The 20,631-nt window shown below is 42.4% G+C and overlaps 1 protein-coding gene across 2 annotated transcripts in view; it reads left to right on the top strand.

The window, feature by feature from the left end:
- The window catches only part of LOC117963742 (ephrin type-A receptor 8-like), a 170,575-nt gene that overhangs the window by 110,793 nt on the left and 39,151 nt on the right, over positions 1 to 20,631 (top strand). For both annotated transcript variants that reach the window (XM_059002195.1, XM_059002196.1), the window contains exons 4-5: positions 13,893 to 14,048; positions 15,350 to 15,709. In XM_059002195.1, the coding sequence (XP_058858178.1) occupies positions 13,893 to 14,048; positions 15,350 to 15,709 (516 nt within the window). The remainder of the gene's footprint in view (positions 1 to 13,892; positions 14,049 to 15,349; positions 15,710 to 20,631) is intronic.

The following is a 20,631-nucleotide window of genomic DNA, read 5'->3' as shown; positions in this document are numbered from 1 at the left end:
GTAAACGTACTCGTGAGCCATCCAAGATTTTTTCAAATAAATTTATAAGGGAAAGAAAACATAATTTGCATGGCTATAAAATAAGATCACTTACATTTTTTTTTTAAACGTTACTGTTGTATCAACAAAACAGAAGAGCTGAGAGGAGTTTGCATAATAACGAGTTTTATTTGGAATAAAATACCCTTAACACATTTTGAGCAGCTTTACCGCATTTCAATTCTCAGCATAAAATGTCTCCCATTCCTTTTCTACATGCAACATTCTGAGGGTTCCAGAACATTCTGACTAATATAGTTGCAGCATGTGGTACACGTACAGTATAATGCATGCTATAGGCCAGTAGCAGTCAGGAGCACATTACACATGCCTCATAACAAAAAGGAGTAATAACCTCAGCTTCTTTAACATTAGCAGAATTTAGTAATATACCACAGTTACAAATGGGCTGCAGTTCAAATGTAAGCCTTAAGAGCAAGGGGTTGGTGCACTTAGAGTGAGGCTAGAAACAGGAACATTCATTTAAACACACAGCAGTTAAGCACGGTGAATTGGGGAGCTGTACATTAGCAATACAGGCATGTGGGTAGGGATGCGAACCCTCTCTGATTTTTAAATAAATCTAACTAAATGCAAGCATGTCTGCCTTTTGTTCAATCAGTGGGAAAGAAAGATAAGATACAATGGAATTAGGAAGAATAACTCTCCATCTGTCCCACAAATGTGGAGTGCTGTAAAAGTTGAAGGACTACATGTACAATAACTGGCTAATTTGATAACATGATAAAATATTATAACATGAAAACAACTTTATTGCTGCATTCAACATAAAACAGAGAGCAGGGTAAAGGAAAGCATATCTTTAGTGAAAAGCGTATTTGTTCTTTGTGTGTAAGGGGATTCTATGACAATGTTATTATTATTATTATTTATTTATTATCAGATGCCCTTATCCAGGGCGACTTACAATTGTTACAAGATATCACATTATTTTTTACATACAATTACCCATTTATACAGTTGTTGTTTTTTTTTTTTTTACTAGAGCAATCTAGGTAAAGTACCTTGCCCAAGGGTACAGCAGCAGTGTCCCCCACCTGGGATTGAACCCAAAACCCTCTGGTCAAGGGTCCAGGGCCCTAACCATTACTGCCCCGCAGTACAGCAGCCTGTCTTGCTTGACTGAGGCATTATTTAGAAAAATAGATTGGTCCCAGAATGTGGGTAACCTTAGCACACACTGAAATGATATTTAAATGATCTAACCTGTTTTGAATGTGTTACATAGCAAAGTGGTTTCATAAGCAGTGCAAGTGATTACAGGGACATAATGAGTGTTCACCATACACTGATGATCTTTAATACAGGCGTACTGATTGTAGATTGATGTGATCACTACAAGAGTGAATGTCACTACAGACTAATCTCTTAAAATCCCAGGGCACTAGTACCGGAGCGTAGACGAGAAGAGTTTCTGTCATTATAACACCCCCCTCGTAAACCTGCTCCTCCTACCCCGAGGGACGATAAGAAGGAGGAATAGCAGTTAACCCTGACCCTGACCCTAACTCTATCCAAGATCCAGCCAGGGCTATAAAACTGAGCAGAGAGAACATAGTAAAGCGGCCTCTCGGATTTCTGCCACCAAATAACTTGACCTCATTTTTGATCCAGTATGAAAACGAGTAGCTTAAAACTCTGTGGCACGTGATTAAGTGGCCCATTTCTAGCTATGATTTCCATGACAGACTGATCCATCATTTCCACAATCCTCCTCGCTTATTAACAGATGTAGCTTTGTCCCATGGAGGTGTTGGTCAAAGATGAATGAATGAAGGTGCAGGTGGTCTGCCAGTAGGACCCCTGTCTTGATTTCTACTTTCTCAAGTGCTCATTGATGAGAGGAACAAGAGTGCAATGTGAAGCAATGAAAAAGTCTAGTATGTTTGTGGCAGAGACAGTACTTAGACCTCTGTGTAGCAGATCCAGTTGCTGTATGACAAAGCATGCTTACAAATGCAGTGAAATGCACACTTGCTACAGCTGTTATTCAGAGTTAGAGCCATCAGTAACACCAATAAACTAGATCACTCCTTAGCAAGTTTCATCACAACTGGACAAGCAGTTCTCTAGATAGCTTTGAAAATGTAAGGGAGAGATACAGACATACAGCCCACTGGGGGAGAATAATTGCTCAGAACATTTTCCTTCGCTATAGTGTAACAGTGGATTAACATTTCTCTGAAGGATCATTTAGTGTATTTTTGTTACTAAAAAAAGAAAGAAATGTTAGGGTCCTGCCCTATAAAAATGTTTTTTGTTTGGTTTTAAAAATAACATTTGGTGGGGTTTGTAAGTAAAATGTGTTTAATTGGTATAATTTAAAAGGATTTGCAACAACAAAGTGCGTGCTAGATATGGCAGGGCAGGGAGGTTAGACTTCCTCCCTGCCTAATTGAAATATAATGTGCAGCAAGTAGCCGGGTGTCAATTGTAACTGATTATCATCTGGCCCTGGCCACATGCCTTTAAAAAGGGTCTGGAAAGCCAGTCCTTTGTTCTGTGCTGTTCTGAGCTGTGTTTACAAGCTGAAAGCCTTACGACTGTGTGTGTAACCACGGTGAGAGGACTACCGCATGTTTAACCAGGATCCTTGGCATACTTTAGAAAGGGATTCATTTAGGGGATTTTAATCCCACAAAAGTATATTTAGTTTGTGCAGGGAGAAGGTTCCTGGAGCGGGACCTCCCTTTTAGTGGGAGCAGCGCTCGACCACTGTTAGGTCAACTTTTGTTTCTTAGTAGTTTTTGTACAGTGTTTTGTTTTGCCTTTTTGTATTCTGTATTTATGTACATCTGTATATATATATATATATATATATATATATATATATATATATATATAGTGATAAATAGTGGGTTATCGGGTGTTAGTCCCGATAGAAATAGTAGGGATTTCTATTTAAAGAACAGCGATAACTGTACTGTTGGTCACAAGATTTCCTTTTCGTTTGTTTTAAAATGGTCGCCGCTTAAAAGACTACAATTCCCCTAGTTCCTGGAACTCAGGGGCTCTGTAACGGCGGGATTCTGGGTAATAAAAAGGGGAGGGGTGGTGGTGGTACGGCAGTGAGGCCTGAGTGTTGGATTGTTTTTTACGCATTATAAAGAAAATCCTAGCAGGACGTGCCTGTGGGGGCCAAAGAGTGGAAAATATTGTTAGTACTAAACTAAACGGTGATACGGTGATACGGTGATACGGTTATACAGTTATACAGCGAGCAGAGGCTGTAAGGGACAGTCTTCAAAGGACGATGAAATACGTAAATACAGCGAGGTGCGCTGTTTAAAAAAGAAGCGTTTGGTGTACGCAATTCAACGCAAAGGACAGAACAGTAATACTGAAGACACTGCTCTGAAACTGGATATAAACTTACCTGCAACGCTACAACAAGCTGTGAGTACAGGCACTACAACCGGAATACATATTCCTATACTCAATTGGTGGAATGGCTGGCAAGCCAACGTGATTACCCAGGAACAAGAGAGAGATGCTGTGTTTCTTTTTATTTACTGGACTAAGTGCACCAAGTGTGGACACTTAAAAGACTGAAAAGAAAAGGTGCATGTACCAGTGGACTTCAAGTAAATCTTTATGGGATTTAATTGCATTATGTTTGTGTGTACAGTTCTTCTTTATTATTAGGGTGTGGATTAGCCACTCCCTAATCAATAGTCAGGGCTTGAAAAGTGAGTTAGTGCCCAGACCTGGGTTAGTTTTTATTTTGGTGCTCATATTCAGTTTTGTCTCTACTTTTGTTTTCTTTGTAAATAAAATCTCACCTATTGGTTCGCCATTTCTGTTTCCGACTCAGTCTTTAGAATAGCATATTCAGTCAGAGTCTTACAAAATAGAGCACTTTCGCTCACACTTGGTGTCAGAAGTGGGATGTCTGACTGAACGCTAAGTCATCATATCCACCAAGACTCCCAGTGCTATAACGATTGAGTAACTGAAAAAAAAATGGCGGATTTGGCTGAGGTACTCAAAATGTTGGCGCAGACGCAACAAGAAAGCAACCGACTGATACAGGAGCAGTTGAATGAAGCTCGGCAGGAGCGAACGGCCATAATGCAGCACTTGGCTCAGGGGAGCCAACAGCCACTCAGCAGTGTGCCAATTCGATCCACACATGTGATCCAGAAAATGACAGAGGGAGATGATATTGAGGCGTTCCTCCTGGCGTTTGAGAGGACTGCAGCTAGAGAAGGGTGGGCCAAGGTCAAGTGGGCTGGGATACTGGCGCCCTTCTTGATAGGCGAGGCACAGAAAGCCTATTATGACCTAAAGCAAAGCGACGCAGACAACTACCAACTATTAAAATCAGAGATCCTGGCTCGAGCAGGGGTCACAACAGCCTTGAGAGCCCAGAGATACCATGCGTGGAACTACAGCAGTGGTACGGGCCCTCGATCTCAAATGTTCGATTTGATCCATCTGGCCAACAGGTGGTTAAAGCCAGAAGTCAACACTGCATCCCGGATAGTAGAGATACTAGTGATGGATCGTTATCTACGGTCACTGCCTGCCACCCTTCGGAAATGGGTGGGACAGGGAGACCCCTCTACTATTGACGAATTTGTCGCTTTGGTGGAACGACAACTCGCCGCCGAGGATTTGGCTCGGCAACCCTCTACCAACCCAGGATGGAAACAACGCAGCAGCCCAAGACTGGGTAAGGCAGAGGGCTTTAAGAGAGTAGAGGAGCGGTCACAGACTGTGAAGGGACAATACAGAGACAATGACTTTGGGAGTGGGTACCAGGGAAATAGTGGAATGTATCGATTTGACCATAGTAATATCAGGTGTTACAAATGTCAAAAATTAGGACATATTGCAAAGAATTGCACTGAGAGTGAGGAACCAATGCAATGTAATGTTAATGATAATTTTTGTGGAAGTATTATTGTGGCTAGCTCACCCCAAGGTAAGTATCCTTTTTTAGTCTCTGTAATGGTTAACAGGAACACAACTAACGCCCTTGTGGATTCAGGTAGTGCAATTACCTTAGTGTCACCTGAGTTTGTAGACCCCTGCCTATTGACTAAGAATCTAAAAACCGGCGTTACTTGCATCCATGGGGATGTAAAATATTACCCTACTACTCAGGTTGTAGTAGTTTGTGGGGAAGTAAAACAAGAGATGAGAGTAGGGGTAATCCCCAGGTTGCCTCACCCAGTAATTCTTGGTAGAGATTTTCCAGGGTTTGAAGACTTGGTGCAGTTAAACGGGGAATTGGTTAATCCCGAAATAAAGCAAGAGAGGGATCTAGAATCTCCAGAAAGCGTAGTAAAACTGTTTCCCTTTGCCAATACAGAGTGTTTTTTTGAGGAAAGTTTTACCGGAAATATATTAAAAACTAGAAAGCAGCGTCAGAGAGAGAAAAGGAGAGGGGCTCCAGTCACACACGTATTAGTCACGCAGAGTACAAAACGAGTCGGGAAAGGGGTGGCAACACAGTGCACTGTAGACGACATATTAGCAGAAACAAGAGCACCAGTACCATTGATAGAAACAGAGGAAGAAGCAGGTAGCTGGGATGAATCCTTTTCTCCTAACAGCGACCAGTTTGCTCGGGCACAAGAGAATGACCCGACATTAGTCAATGTAAAGCGACAGGTGGTATCAGTAAATGGAACACTGGTAGAAAATGCAATCATTAATCCACAGGAACACTTTGTAGTAAAAAATGATTTACTTTACAGAAATACAATTATTAATGAAAACCTGGTAGAACAATTACTGGTACCACACCAGTTTAGGAATTCAGTTTTGAGATTAGCACACAACCATTTATTCGGAGCTCATTTAGGGGGGGAGAAGACACTTCAGCGCATCTTACAAAGATTTTATTGGTTAGGGATCCGAAAAGGCGTAGAACAGTTTTGCAAATCTTGCCCAAAATGCCAAAAGGCAAGTCCTCGACCCCATTTAAGAGCACCCCTAGAGTCTATGCCCATAATCGACATCCCATTTGAACGGATTGCTATGGATCTTGTAGGGCCCTTGAGCAAATCGGCTCGAGGACACGAATATATTCTGGTGATTATGGACTATGCCACACGTTATCCTGAAGCTATTCCCTTAAGAAATATTGCATCAAAAACTATTGCTAAAGAATTGGTACAGGTATTTACAAGGGTGAGGATTCCAAAGGAAATATTAACAGACCAGGGCACACCATTTGTTAATCGGTTAATGAAAAAATTATGTAGCACGCTGCATATAAAACCTATTCGTACCTCGATTTACCATCCACAAACGGACGGATTAGTCGAACGATTTAATAAAACGCTAAAATCGATGTTAAGAAAAGTAATTAGTCATGACGGTAAGGATTGGGATTTATTGCTACCATATCTCATGTTTGCCATAAGGGAAGTCCCACAATCGTCGACCGGGTTTTCACCATTCGAACTTTTATATGGGAGACAACCAAGAGGTATACTTGATAAAAGAAACCTGGGAAGAGCAAAAATCTAAAGGGAAAAATGTAGTTGATTACGTGATAAAATTACAAGATCGTATTGAAAAAGTAACCCCCATTGTACAGGAACATCTGAGACAGGCGCAAACGAGACAAGCTACTAATTATAACAAAACGGCAAAGCCACGCTCTTTCAATCCGGGTGATAGAGTCATGGTTTTAGTTCCCACCCCAGAAAGCAAATTGTTTACCCATTGGCAAGGGCCGTATGAGGTCATTGAAGCCGTAGGGCCAGTGAATTATAGGATAAGTCAACCCAATAAACGTAAGCCGGAATAATTGTACCACATCAATTTATTAAAACCATGGGTAGACCGCGAAGTATTGACTATACACGCCAGTGAAATAGATAAGACACCTGTAAATATGGGTGCAGGATTGTCGTTGGAGCAAAGGAAAGAAGTGAAAGAGCTAGTTAAAAGAAATCAAGATGTGTTTTCCCAGTTGCCAGGAAGAACGACGGCCACCCAGCATGAAATAATCACACCCCCTGGAGTAAGAGTAAAAGTAAGGCCATATCGTATACCTGAGGCTAAATCGATGTACACAAAGAAATAGAAACCATGTTAAAGTTAGATATAATTGAGGAATCCACCAGCCCGTGGAATAGTCCAATTGTTATGGTGGCGAAACCTAACGGCACTTGGAGGTTTTGCAACGATTTCAGGCAGTTAAATAACGTATCAAAGTTTGACGCATATCCAATGCCAAGGGTAGATGAATTAATTGAGAGGCTCGGTAAAGCTCAATATCTAACGACATTAGACTTAACTAAAGGTTATTGGCAAATTCCATTAAGCCAGGAGTCTAAGGAGAAAACTGCATTTTCAACGCCCCGGTGTCTGTTCCAATATAAAGTAATGCCCTTTGGCCTACTTGGAGCTCCCGCATCGTTCCAAAGATTAATGGACAAAATACTGAGGACCCATGTAGAGTATGCATCAGCATACATAGATGATATTGTGATTTTCTCAGAGACATGGGAGGAACATTTGGCTAGGGTACAAGCAGTTGTACAAAGTCTCAGAGAAGCTGCACTAACGGCTAATCCAGATAAATGTTTTTTTGGTTTGTCCGAGGCCAAATATTTGGGGTATATTGTGGGTGGGGGTACAGTAAAACCACAAGTTAGCAAGGTGGAAGCTATCAAAGAATGGCCAGTTCCGCAAAATAAAAAACAGGTTAGGGCATTTCTAGGCTTAGCTGGATATTACCGTCGGTTCGTACAGGACTTTTCATCCATCACAGCTCCACTGACAGACTTAATTAAGAAGTCCGCACCAAATAAGGTAAAGTGGACTGGGGAGACAGAAAAATCTTTTAATCGGGTGAAGGAACTGTTGTGTAGTGGTCCTGTGTTAAAAGTTCCAGATTTCACAAAACAGACGGATTGTACAGACGGATGCATCGGAAGTAGGGGTGGGGGCGGTGCTGTCACAAATAGTGGACGGAGAAGAACACCCGGTTATGTATTTAAGCCGCAAGTTATTACCTAGAGAGAAAAGGTATGCCGTGGTGGAAAAGGAATGTTTGGCAGTACGTTGGGCTATAGAAACACTAAGGTATTATTTGCTCGGTAGAGAATTTACTCTAGTGACGGACCATTCACCGTTAAAATGGATGAAGGAAAATAAAGAGAAAAATGCGAAAGTGACAAGGTGGTTCCTGGCATTACAACCATACAAATATAAGATAGAACATAGAAGTGGGTTAAAGAATGCAAATGCAGATGGTTTGTCCAGGGTATATAGCAAGGGTGATGAAACCGCTCCAACCAGTAGGTTTGAGCTGGGGAAAAGGATATGTGATAAATAGTGGGTTATCGGGTGTTAGTCCCGATAGAAATAGTAGGGATTTCTATTTAAAGAACAGCGATAACTGTACTGTTGGTCACAAGATTTCCTTTTCGTTTGTTTTGAAATGGTCGCCGCTTAAAAGACTACAATTCCCCTAGTTCCTGGAACTCAGGGGCTCTGTAACGGCGGGATTCTGGGTAATAAAAAGGGGAGTGTTTTGTAGCAAGGGGTGGTGGTGGTACGGCAGTGAGGCCTGAGTGTTGGATTGTTTTTTACGCATTATAAAGAAAATCCTAGCAGGACGTGCCTGTGGGGGCCAAAAAGTGGAAAATATTGTTAGTACTAAACTAAACGGTGATACGGTGATACGGTTATACAGTTATACAGCGAGCAGAGGCTGTAAGGGACAGTCTTCAAAGGACGATGAAATACGTAAATACAGCGAGGTGCGCTGTTTAAAAAAGAAGCGTTTGGTGTACGCAATTCAACGCAAAGGACAGAACAGTAATACTGAAGATAATACTGGATATAAACTTACCTGCAACGCTACAACAAGCTGTGAGTACAAGCACTACAACCGGAATACATATTCCTATACTTGGTGGAATGGCTGGCAAGCCAACGTGATTACCCAGGAACAAGAAAGAGATGCTGTGTTTCTTTTTATTTACTGGACTAAGTGCACCAAGTGTGGACACTAAAAAGACTGAAAAGAAAAGGTGCATGTACCAGTGGACTTCAAGTAAATCTTTATGGGATTTAATTGCATTATGTTTGTGTGTACAGTTCTTCTTTATTATTAGGGTGTGGATTAGCCACTCCCTAATCAATAGTCAGGGCTTGAAAAGTGAGTTAGTGCCCAGACCTGGGTTAGTTTTTATTTTGGTGCTCATATTCAGTTTTGTCTCTACTTTTGTTTTCTTTGTAAATAAAATCTCACCTATTGGTTCGCCATTTCTGTTTCCGACTCAGTCTTTAGAATAGCATATTCAGTCAGAGTCTTACAAAATAGAGCACTTTCGCTCACAATATATATATATCCTTACACACAAGGGCTACCATTGCTGGTACAGTAGTGGAGGCCACCAACCACGGCAGCTGCCTGTTTGTAAATAAAATCTGGACGCCTGAGCTGCGTTTCAACATCAAACCCTCTGCGTCTCTCTCGTCTCTCAGCAGATACCCACGCAGTAACAGGACACCCCTGTCACAGGTCCTCATTCCAGTAAATGAGATGCTTACACGCTGATCGTGCCAGTCCTTCCAGCTGTCTGTCTATCTGCCTGTCACATTCTACATTCTAATCAATCAATCCTTTATTAACCAGGTATTCACTCCTAGCCTGCTATATACATTTCAGATTTAATTTGGCTATAATATGATCAAATTGATTTGATATAAATATCACCCTGTGTATGTGTGTGTGCACTGGTTCTAGTGTTTAATGCCAGGAGAGCAATTGACAGTAGAAATTAAATTCTGCTAATTTCCACCCCCCTGTCATAATCAAAGTTAACTGTGGCAGGCTCTCACGTAAGGCCAGTTGCACAGTGGGTACAGTGTTATCCATATTGCAGAAATATATTTTTCAGCATAATGACAGCGCCAGCATTGCTGCAGGAGCAAGCATGATCTGGATGCATCTGGATGCTGATGAAATTATCTTTCTCCTGGCAAATGCTCCTGATTAAAAGCTGAGAAATCTCCTTCCTACATGATTTATGACACAGTGTAAATACAAATATCGAGACAATCAGCAAAGGTAAAATAATGTGTTTTCTTTTTTTGTTAAATCACAATTCAGTTCATTCATGCTTAGCCCATGACGACATAACATTGTACTATGCTTAAGGTATAATGGCATTGCTTTTTAAAGTTGTACATTTCCCTTTGTTTGTCTGAAATAATCATTGACGTCCACTAAATAAACCTACAGAGGTCAGCCGTGTAGTCCACGGCTGACCTCTATAGAAAACAATGGGAGAGCAGGGCCATCACTAATTCACAGTTAAGTATGCCACTATTTTTTGACGTGTAACTAGGGAAGACTTTAAACTGTTTGTTGTCTGAAACTTCTTTTGGAGTTTGTGTTCATTTTGCACTCGACATATTAGATACTGCTAATATTAGAACATAGAAAGGTAGCACCTCCTGTTCGGAACTGACAGCCTGATGTGTGCAGTTCCATTGCCTGTCTCTCTCAAGGGGGTCACTGAACCTGAATCTGACAGGTACACCAATTCAGCTTTTTCTGTTCTATAACTGGCACTTTTGCATGCAAACAGAATTTGCTTTGCTCAACAGCTTTTTTTTTTCTCCTCTGTGATATTTTCATTTATTTATTTATTTTCCGGTGCAGCTCAGACATGGAGATGCCTGAACTAAAGGTCAAGACAGTTTGGGATGCAAATGAGAATTAAAATTCAATGTAATGCAGATTTCTGTTGAACACAAGAGCAGTGTGCTGACAGGGCATTGCCAATCTACACAGTGTATGCATGGCGATACATCACTTAGGTTTTAAAAACAACATGTTCAAGTATAAAAAGTAACACGTATGTCAGTAACAGCCCTGCCACGACTGTCAATTCAAAATTAGAGCCATCAGTATGATGAAACGTGATGGTATGTTTTAACAGTATGTACAGAATAGCAGTTGTTTACTGAATAATTTACTGAAACATTGTGGTATTTAAGACTGGGATGGCATTAGGTGAGGAAATTAGGTGTTTAGTATCAAAGTATATTGAAATGTTTTAGTGTGTGGAATAACTTCTTGTGTTTCCAAGATGCAGTGCATGTAAACATGTGAGTGTGCCATGCAGACGGACGGACTTAAAGGTAGAAAGACACCTAAATACAGTATACTGTATCCCCACAGTCTATTCCCAATAACTAAATAATGAATGTGGCAGGGCTGCGGCTCTGCATATGTAACTAGTGTGTTTTTGTATTGTGTTTGTTTTTCTTTCACTGTTTTGTAAATAGTTTAAAAACATTTAAAAAGAAGCTATACACTGCTCAGAGACACAGGGCTCAAGGAGTGCGTTTCAGTGCTGGAGATGCTGCTCAGAGACACAGGACCCCTCCAGTGTCTCAGTGCTGGGGATGTTGCTCAGAGACACAGGGCCCCAGCGTCTCAGCGTCTCTGGATGCTGCTCAGAGATACAGGGCTCCAGTGTCTCAGTGCGAGGGATGCTGCTCAGAGATACAGGGCTCCAGTCTCTCAGTGCTGGGGATGCTGCTCAAAGACACCAGGCTCCAGCGTCTCAGTGCTGGGGATGCTGCTCAAAGACACCGGGCTCCAGTGTCTCAGTGCTGGAGATGCTGCTCAGAGATACAGGGCTCCAGTGTCTCAGTGCTGGGGATGCTGCTCAAAGACACCGGGCTCCAGTGTCTCAGTGCTGGGGATGCTGCTCAAAGACAGGGCTCCAGCGTCTCAGCGTCTCTGGATGCTGCTCAAAGACACAGGGCTCCAGTGTCTCAGTGCTGGGGATGCTGCTCAGAGATACAGGGCTCCAGTGTCTCAGTGCTGGAGATGCTGCTCAAAGACACCGAGCTCCAGTGTCTCAGTGCTGGAGATGCTGCTCGGAGACACAGGGCTCCAGTGTCTCAGTGCTGGGGATGCTGCTCAGAGACGCAGGGCTCCAGTGTCTCAGTGCTGGAGATGCTGCTCAGAGACACCGAGCTCCAGTGTCTCAGTGCTGGAGATGCTGCTCAGAGACACAGGGCTCCAGTGTCTCAGTGCTGGGGATGCTGCTCAGAGACGCAGGGCTCCAGTGTCTCAGTGCTGGAGATGCTGCTCAGAGACGCAGGGCTCCAGTGTCTCAGTGCTGGGGATGCTGCTCAGAGACGCAGGGCTCCAGTGTCTCAGTGCTGGAGATGCTGCTCAGAGACACAGGGCTCCAGTGTCTCAGCGTCTCTGGATGCTGCTCAAAGACACAGGGCTCCAGTGTCTCAGTGCTGGGGATGCTGCTCAGAGATACAGGGCTCCAGTGTCTCAGTGCTGGAGATGCTGCTCAGAGACACCGAGCTCCAGTGTCTCAGTGCTGGAGATGCTGCTCAGAGACGCAGGGCTCCAGTGTCTCAGTGCTGGGGATGCTGCTCAGAGACGCAGGGCTCCAGTGTCTCAGTGCTGGAGATGCTGCTCAGAGACACAGGGCTCCAGTGTCTCAGCGTCTCTGGATGCTGCTCACACCTGCCATAATCAGCAAGGTCAAACTAGGCTAAATCTGTTCTCCAAGTTAGGCAGTGGTCGCAATATTCTCTTTCGTATATTGCTTTAAACATTTGTCATCTAATAAAACCATGAAAATATCAGTTTTATATACAACAACAGCCACCGTCGTACCATTTGTTATTTTCTATTTTTTTTAAAAAGACAAAACAGCTCTAAATTTCATATAATAACCACACACATAAATTGTGCTCAGACGTGTGATGTATGATACTGCTGTGCCATTAAATGTATATATTTAAACAGGGAATGCACAAGTTATTTATCAAGGAAACGATAACAAAGTGTTACTAGCTTAGACGAAACACTAAATGGCCTAGTCCCTGAGGTGAAAGTCAAGTAGACAAAGATTTTGTGCCTTTATCAGTGTAGAGTATTGTAAACATAGGCACGCTTCTCTTATGTGCCCACCACAATGTTGCTGCTTGTAGCAGGGCGATTGCCCTGCACATGTGTATTTAGTGTTGGTATCATTTGTATGGGGAAATGGGTTTATTGTATGTCGTTTTGGAGTTGATTTGTTTAATTACATTATTGTTTACAGACGGGCGCTCGATTGAGACTTGCTGCCTGCTAGGCTTGGTTGAGGGGAAGGGCAGCGAGTGATTGGCTGTGCTGGACCTCAATCAGCAGGTGGGCGGGTCTTGACCGAGTGTCCGTCAGTTCAAAAACATCCGCGGGAGATGGTTCGTGGCGACTGCAACGCCATGCCAGAGGGGAGCGGCGTATACTCGGGAGGAGATGGTCCGCTCTGCAGGAACGACAGCTACGCAACTCTGAGACTGCAAGCGGTGCTTGTGAAGGCAATGCCCAGCCAAGGCCATATGAAGCAGCAGGAGTCGATGTATGAATACCGGCACATGAGTAGGTTAGTTAGGGGATAGTGATCCCATGTGATGTATAGCGAGGGTTACGTAGTGTAGCTGGTTCCTGGAGCGGGATGCCTTGTTTTAAGGCAAGCGCTCGCCCTCTGGGGCACCTTTTTATTTGTAGTTTTTGTACTGTGTTTTATTTTTCCTTTTGTACAGTTTGCTGTATGTGTCCTCTGTGCGTTACCATGACTGGTAACGTCACATGACCACCTTTACTTTCATTTCTGTTTGTATTAATAAATCCTGCGCGCCTGTGCCAGCGTTTCAACTCCACCCAATGTCTCTCTGTACTTTGTAAACAGCGGCTATCCACGCACGTGACGTGAGACCCTGTCACACAGCTAAACACATGTATGATGTCCAAATGCTAATCTGTCAAGCACAATGGTATTTTGTGTCTACTGTACTAACCTTTATTTTATTTGGCTTTCTAATTTCAGCATGTGAGCCTGGCTTTTACAAGCCCTCTGCCAGAGACCAGCTCTGTGGTAAATGTCCCCTTCACAGCCACTCTGAAATGAGGGCAGCGTTTTTTTGTCAGTGTGACACCAACTACTACCGTGCAGCACCAGACCCACCGGCCGCACCGTGCACCAGTGAGTATGAAGGAGGTTTCGACAGGAGTGGAGGGAGGGATGCGAGGATATCACAAGCAGCTAGCAGGGTTTCTGAAAGCAAGATCAAAAGAAACATACTGGGCACCTAGACAGGTTTTCTCTTCAGCTTGTTTGTTCTCTGGTATTATACAGTATCTGTACTCTAAAAATAAACATGCTCATTAGCGATAGGAGCCAGTTTTATTAAAGTATGTAGTTATGTAGTGGTAAACTGGTGAGTCAGACACAAATGAATGACTCAGATACCTCTGGCAGCAGAACCGTGTTAGCATTCTACAGTACAAAACAGGTTTAAACATTATGAGGAGATCCGTTTCTTGACGCATCGGATTCTGCCCCCTTGTGGTGGTACAACACACACAGAGTTGCTGAAGAGTATTTATTTCCCGCCTGTTTTCTTCCAGCCTGCTGCACTGTGTGAAAGGGTAGTCCAGCACAACAAGCTGTAGCCATTAATCTAAGTCTTTAAGTATTTAAATGACCTTATAGTTTCACTGTTATTAATTGCGTTCATGATAGTATTTTGTTACAGTTGAATTATTTCATAGTTTTTGCTGAAAAACAAACATGTCCAGCCATTGCTGTGAATTCAAAATCAGGGCTATCAGTAGGACAAAAAACAGGATGACCCTGACATATATCAACAGCATGTACAGAAAGAATTGGGAATGAATACTTTAATGAGAATTGGGTAAGTGGTACTTAACAGCTACATGTTCATATCGTGGTAAAGTATTTTTAAATGATTGACTGATTTACAGAATGTGGAATAACCTCTTGCGTTCTACAAATGTGACATACAGTGTTAAATCAATGTGTATATTGTAAGTGACTCTGCATATAATGCACAGTTCACAGCCTACCTCTGTAAAGCGTTTTGTGATGGTGGTCCACTATGAAAGGCGCTATATAAAATATATTATTATATTATATTACAGACAGACGGATGCACAGACAAAGACACCCCACCACATTTTCCCACAATCGGATACCCTCAATAACTTATCCTAAAGAGTGTTAATACCAACTTGCATTACAATTTAATAAGTTGTCTTCAAGATATACTGTATGGACAAATGTAAGTGTGACCAGCGCCACTATATCCCTGTCACCAAGGATTTCAGGGTGGTGAGTGACACAAACATCTAGCAGCTACAATGGAATAGGAGAAAGCCACCTTTACAAACCAGGGTAGACATTCGATAAGGGACAAATTGCATGCCGTCCAAAGTGTACCCTGCCTGTGAGTGGTTACTGACACTGTATCATATCCCTCTCAGGACCTCCTTCGGCACCGGTCAATGTGATTTCTGCAGTAAATGGAACATCGGTCAGCTTGGAGTGGAGCAAGCCTTTGGACACGGGTGGGCGCACTGATATCCACTACAATGTGATCTGCCAGAAGTGCGCTTGGGATTCGGGGCAGTGCGAGGCCTGTGGCAGCAGCGGCAGGCCAGGGGGCGGCCAGGCTGTCCGCTTCGTTCCTCAGGCAGTGGGCTTGAGCCAGCCCTGGGTGACGGTGCTGAACTTGGTAGCGCATATGAACTACACCTTCCGCATTGAGGCAGTGAATGCAGTGTCTCACCTCAGCCTACAGCCACGGCAGTCCACTGCCGTAAACGTCACCACAAACCAGGCAGGTAGGGGAACAAAACCAACTCGATTCAAATGGGTAACCCTTTTAAATAATCTGTACAATCATGATGATGCTTCCTTTAAAAGGCATGAGCTAGAAGACAGGTTAAAATAATTAAATCTCTTCAGTAAAAATAAGGGAAAGATTTAGCACAGGGACTAGAACAAGAGGGAATAAATTACGGTTTCAGCGATACACCGGTTATACCACCACAGTGATGCAGTTCATTTGTATCATTTGTCAAATTGATTACCGCGATATTACAGGTCAGTGGCACGGATAATGTTAGTAAGTCCAAGATATGTAGCATCATATAGCAATCCACACTTGGAAACCTTTCCTTACTTGTCAGTTAAGGCTTGTGGTTGAGTCTAGTTCCCATCAGAGGAAAGGACCTGTGTCATGTGATATGTAGGACATGCCCCAGGGGAGTGATGACCATCTGGTCCCAACCGAGGGACTCACTGCTCTGATACATGCCAGCGATTTATGTTTATGCCGACATCAAGTGGACTGAAATGCGGAATAGAAAATCCTGCAAATCTGCACTAACTTAATCCTGATTGCAGCGTACCAAACGGATAAATATATAAAGGGATCCCTGTACAAAATGAAAAACACATTTTTATTACATCAGTGGGATTCATGCAAACATATTGAAGTAAAAATAAATCGAATTTCATTTTCAATATGGGTGATTCTAGTCCATGTCTTTTTGTGCACATTTCAAACTGGCAGATCATACTTGCATTTTAAGCAGCTGACATTGCTACATAGGCACAGATAAGTTTAATTTTTAACAAATAGCAAAAATTCATATTTGAAGGGGGTTTAATGACCAGTGGTGGGACTTGAAACCAAAAGAACCTTAGGAACCTATTTGGTTCCTAAGGTTCTTACAGCAATACTTACATTTTAGGACCCACATCCCCTACAGGATAAAGGGTTAGGCTGAAGTTTGAATAAAACTCGTCAGTTACCCCTCGTCTGGCAATTTGCCAAAAGTGGGTGCTCCTAGTATTTTTTTCTGAAAAGCCCTATTCAATACGAGTAGAACAAGGTTCTACACATGATGGTAGCGTCTAAATTGCACCCAGGGTGATTTTTGTGGTCAAGGTCCCTTTCCAGGTCGAATGGGAAATTTTTTTAAAAAATAATGGCTATCATTTCTGAACTCAGCGTCTCTGAAACCCCCGAGGTGAATTTTTCTAGGAAAATCTGAGACGGACGGGCAACGGCACTGGTTGAGTTGGCATGGAATGACCCGTTTCATATCTTTGGATCACTAAACAATTGGAATTAAAACAGTGTCAATTTCAAATACATCACGTTGGAGCAATTCTGAATCCAGAGAACACAGAGCTAGTGTGAGTACAACGATCTTTTATCATTTGAGTTATTTAAAAATGTACCGTGTATAAACAAAAGGTGCAGGTGTACTTACCGTGTCTTCTCCTTCGTGGAAGACGTGTTTAATTTATGGACTGTGTTACTCGGACTCGGCAGCACTGGACTTCCTGCTGCATATGTAAACAATCGGGCCTAGTGTTTGTTTTAAGCTGCATGGAGCAGCGCATTGCCTGGGTTTAGTTTGTGTTTGCAAAAGATACATTGTACTCTGCTTACATTCAGAGAAGTATTCTACTTTTATATTGTGTTGAAAGGCTGACTGTAAGAGCCTGCATAACTCCCTGCAAGGACTGTGATATTTTATCTGCAATAAAATGGACAAGGAAGACAGAAATAATTGCACCAACTCACAAGAATTTCTGCCAACAATTGCATTGGTAGCAAGCCCAGTGTGGTCACGACTGTACGAGGGATATCAACGAGAGGGCATCTGTCTGGGGACAAAGAAACAGATAGTGAGAAAACATATTAAAGTGAAATATCGTCTGAGACCACAACCTGTTATATTTACCCAGTCTTGTGAAGCGCTTCCTCTGCAGGACTCCTGAAGAACTGAATCCACCCTGTGAACTCACCGTGACAGCACCAGACGATCTACCTGTGGAAGGAAAAACAGAGCAACAGAGATACCAGGACTTCAAGGGGAATACAACGAACAAACTTGGCACGTACAGCCCTGTGTTCGAAGGCAAGCTTCAGCAGGATTAGCTAGGGACAAAAGAAAAAGTGAAGTTAGAGCCCAGAGGGCAGGTTTTCTTTTGTTTATTATTTTGTTTATTTTTTCTTTTTAAAAAAAACGTACCTTTTGATTAAAATAATCCTGCTGTTCGGTCTCCTCTCTGCAAAGGCAAATCTTGGCTACCACAACAATTACATAACTCATAGTTCACAATAGATATAGATATAGATAGAGAGAGATATTCCCTAATTTTGCAAAAATTTATTCTCATGGATCTGACTGCCTGAATGTGTTGGATATAAGAAATGTATGGAATAAAGTTTTCAGTTGTACAGGTGAAAAATGCAGCTGTCTTATCCTTCACAGCACTGAGTTAATCCACTTCAACAGGATCATCACAAATCTGATTTGGTATGATGAGCAGATGATCCACCTGTGATGATTACAGTAGCTCTCAAAAGTATTCACCCCCCTTGGACTTTTCCACATTTTATTGTGTTACAACATGGAATCAAAATGGATTTAATTAGGAGATTTTGCCACTGACCAACACAAAAAAGTCCATAATGTCAAAGTGAAAAATAAAATCTACAAATTGTTCTAAATTAATTACAAATATAAAACAGAAAACAATTGATTGCATAGTCCACCTGTGTGCAATTAAGGTGTTTCACATGATTTCAGGTTAAATACACCTGTCTCTGGGAGGTCCCACAGTTGGTTAGTACATTTCCTAACAAAAACTACATCATGAAGACGAAGGAACATTCAAAGCAAATCCAGAATAAGGTTCTTCAAAAGCATCAATCAGGGGTAGGATATAAGAACATTTCCAAGGCATTGAATATCCCCCGGAGCACAGTAAAGTCCATTATTAAGAAATGGAGAGAATATGGCACAACTGTGAATCTGTCTAGAACGGCTGTCCTCAAAAACTGAGTATCCGGGTGAGAAGGGCACTAGTCAGGGAGGCCACCAAGAGACCTATGGCAACTCTAAAGGAGTTACAGTCTTCCACGGCTGAGCTGGGAGACACTGTGCATACGGCAACAATAGCCTGGGTGCTTCACAAAACTGGCCTTTATGGGAGAGTGGCAAAAAGAAAGCCATTGTTGAAAAAAACTCACATCAAATCTCAGCTAGAGTTTGCCAGAAGGCATGTGGGAGACTCTGAGACCAAGTGGAAGAAGATTCTATGGTCTGATGAGACCAAAATAAAGCTTTCTGGCCTCAATGCTAAGCGTTATGTTTGGCGCAAGCCTAACACCGCACATCATACTGAGAACACCATCCCTACCGTGAAGCATGGTGATGGCAGCATCATGCTATGGGGATGCGTCTCTACGTCAGGGCCTGGAAAGCCTGTGAAGATAGAGGGCAAAATGGATGCAGCAAAGTACAGAGAAATCCTGGAGGAAAACCTGCTGAAGTCTGCAAGAGACCTGGGACTTGGGAGAAGATTCATCTTACAGCAGGACAATGACCCCAAACATACAGCCAAAGCCACACTGGAGTGTCAATGTCCTGGATTGGCCCAGTCAAAGCCCGGACCTCAATCCAATTGAGAATATGTGGAAAGAGTTGAAAATTGCTGTTCACCAAAGGTCCCCATTCAACTTGACGGAGCTTGCGCAATTTTGCAAAGAAGAATGGGCAAAAATTGCAGTGTCCAGATATGCAAAGCTGGTAGAGACTTATCCAAATAGACTCATGGCTGTAATTACTGCCAAAGGAGCCTCTACCAAATATTGACTCAAGGGGGTGAATACTTATGCAATCAATTATTTTCTGTTTTGTATTTGTAATTAATTTAGAACAATTTGTAGATTTTATTTTTCACTTTGACATTATGGACTTTTTTTGTGTTGATCAGTGGCAAAAACTCCTAATTAAATCAGTTTTGATTCCATGTTGTAACACAATAAAATGTGGAAAAGTCCAAGGGGGGTGAATACAATTGAGAGCCACTGTAACTACTGGTACACTGCAATCAGGATTTGAAGGTGTACTAACTTTAGTCCAATCAAGTGGACTAAACCTGCTTAATCCACTAGTTAGACACATCAAGTGGACTAAACCTGCTTAATTCACTAGTTAGACACATCAAATGGACTAAATGTGGTACACTGCAATTGACCCTATACTATCTAACCAACTCTGAGACAACATTGACTTTATGTCATTCAGAAAGGAGACAACCACCAATAGAATGAAATGAATGGTTTATTGAACTGATATTTAAACATGCCTGTAAATGATTCCTTTTTTAATTTGGCCCATGGCCTTGCCCATTGGAGCATGTTAGCCTCCCCTATGCTGGCAAAACTATGATAAATTAAAAATGTGAATTAGATGAAAACTAATGCCAGTGGGCAAGACAAGTGGCACTTGAGGCCACATTCCCCCAAAAAAGGACAAAGCCTTCTAAGTCTCTGCCACCTTAAATAATGCTTTAAAAACGTAAGGAATACATGACCTGAGACTGAAGTTTGAGGTATCCAATGTGGAGGTCCGAGGATGGATTAAGGCACTGGCTCAGGAGGATTTTCGCCACACCAGAGGAACCCACGGTAGCAGAGGCGAACGTTGCTTCCAGAAGGACATCCTTGAATGGGAAGAAGCCTCCAGAGCGCAGTGTTGACGAGGACTCCAGCACTGATATGATAGGCGATTTGAAAGATGAAGGATATGAATTTAAGGGAATCCAGTTTGATCCCGAGAAATTCGAAACAAGTGCTGTTTTCATTCTAGATACAGCGCAATGAGACAAGATACAAATGTCCTGCCTTGAGCAATAATGCAAATGACGAAATTAAAATGCCCTGGTAGCGAAGAAT

This window comes from Acipenser ruthenus, chromosome 27 (assembly GCF_902713425.1).
Source record: "Acipenser ruthenus chromosome 27, fAciRut3.2 maternal haplotype, whole genome shotgun sequence".
Taxonomy (NCBI): Eukaryota; Metazoa; Chordata; class Actinopteri; order Acipenseriformes; family Acipenseridae; genus Acipenser; species Acipenser ruthenus.
This window is presented reverse-complemented; position numbering and strand designations above follow the sequence as displayed.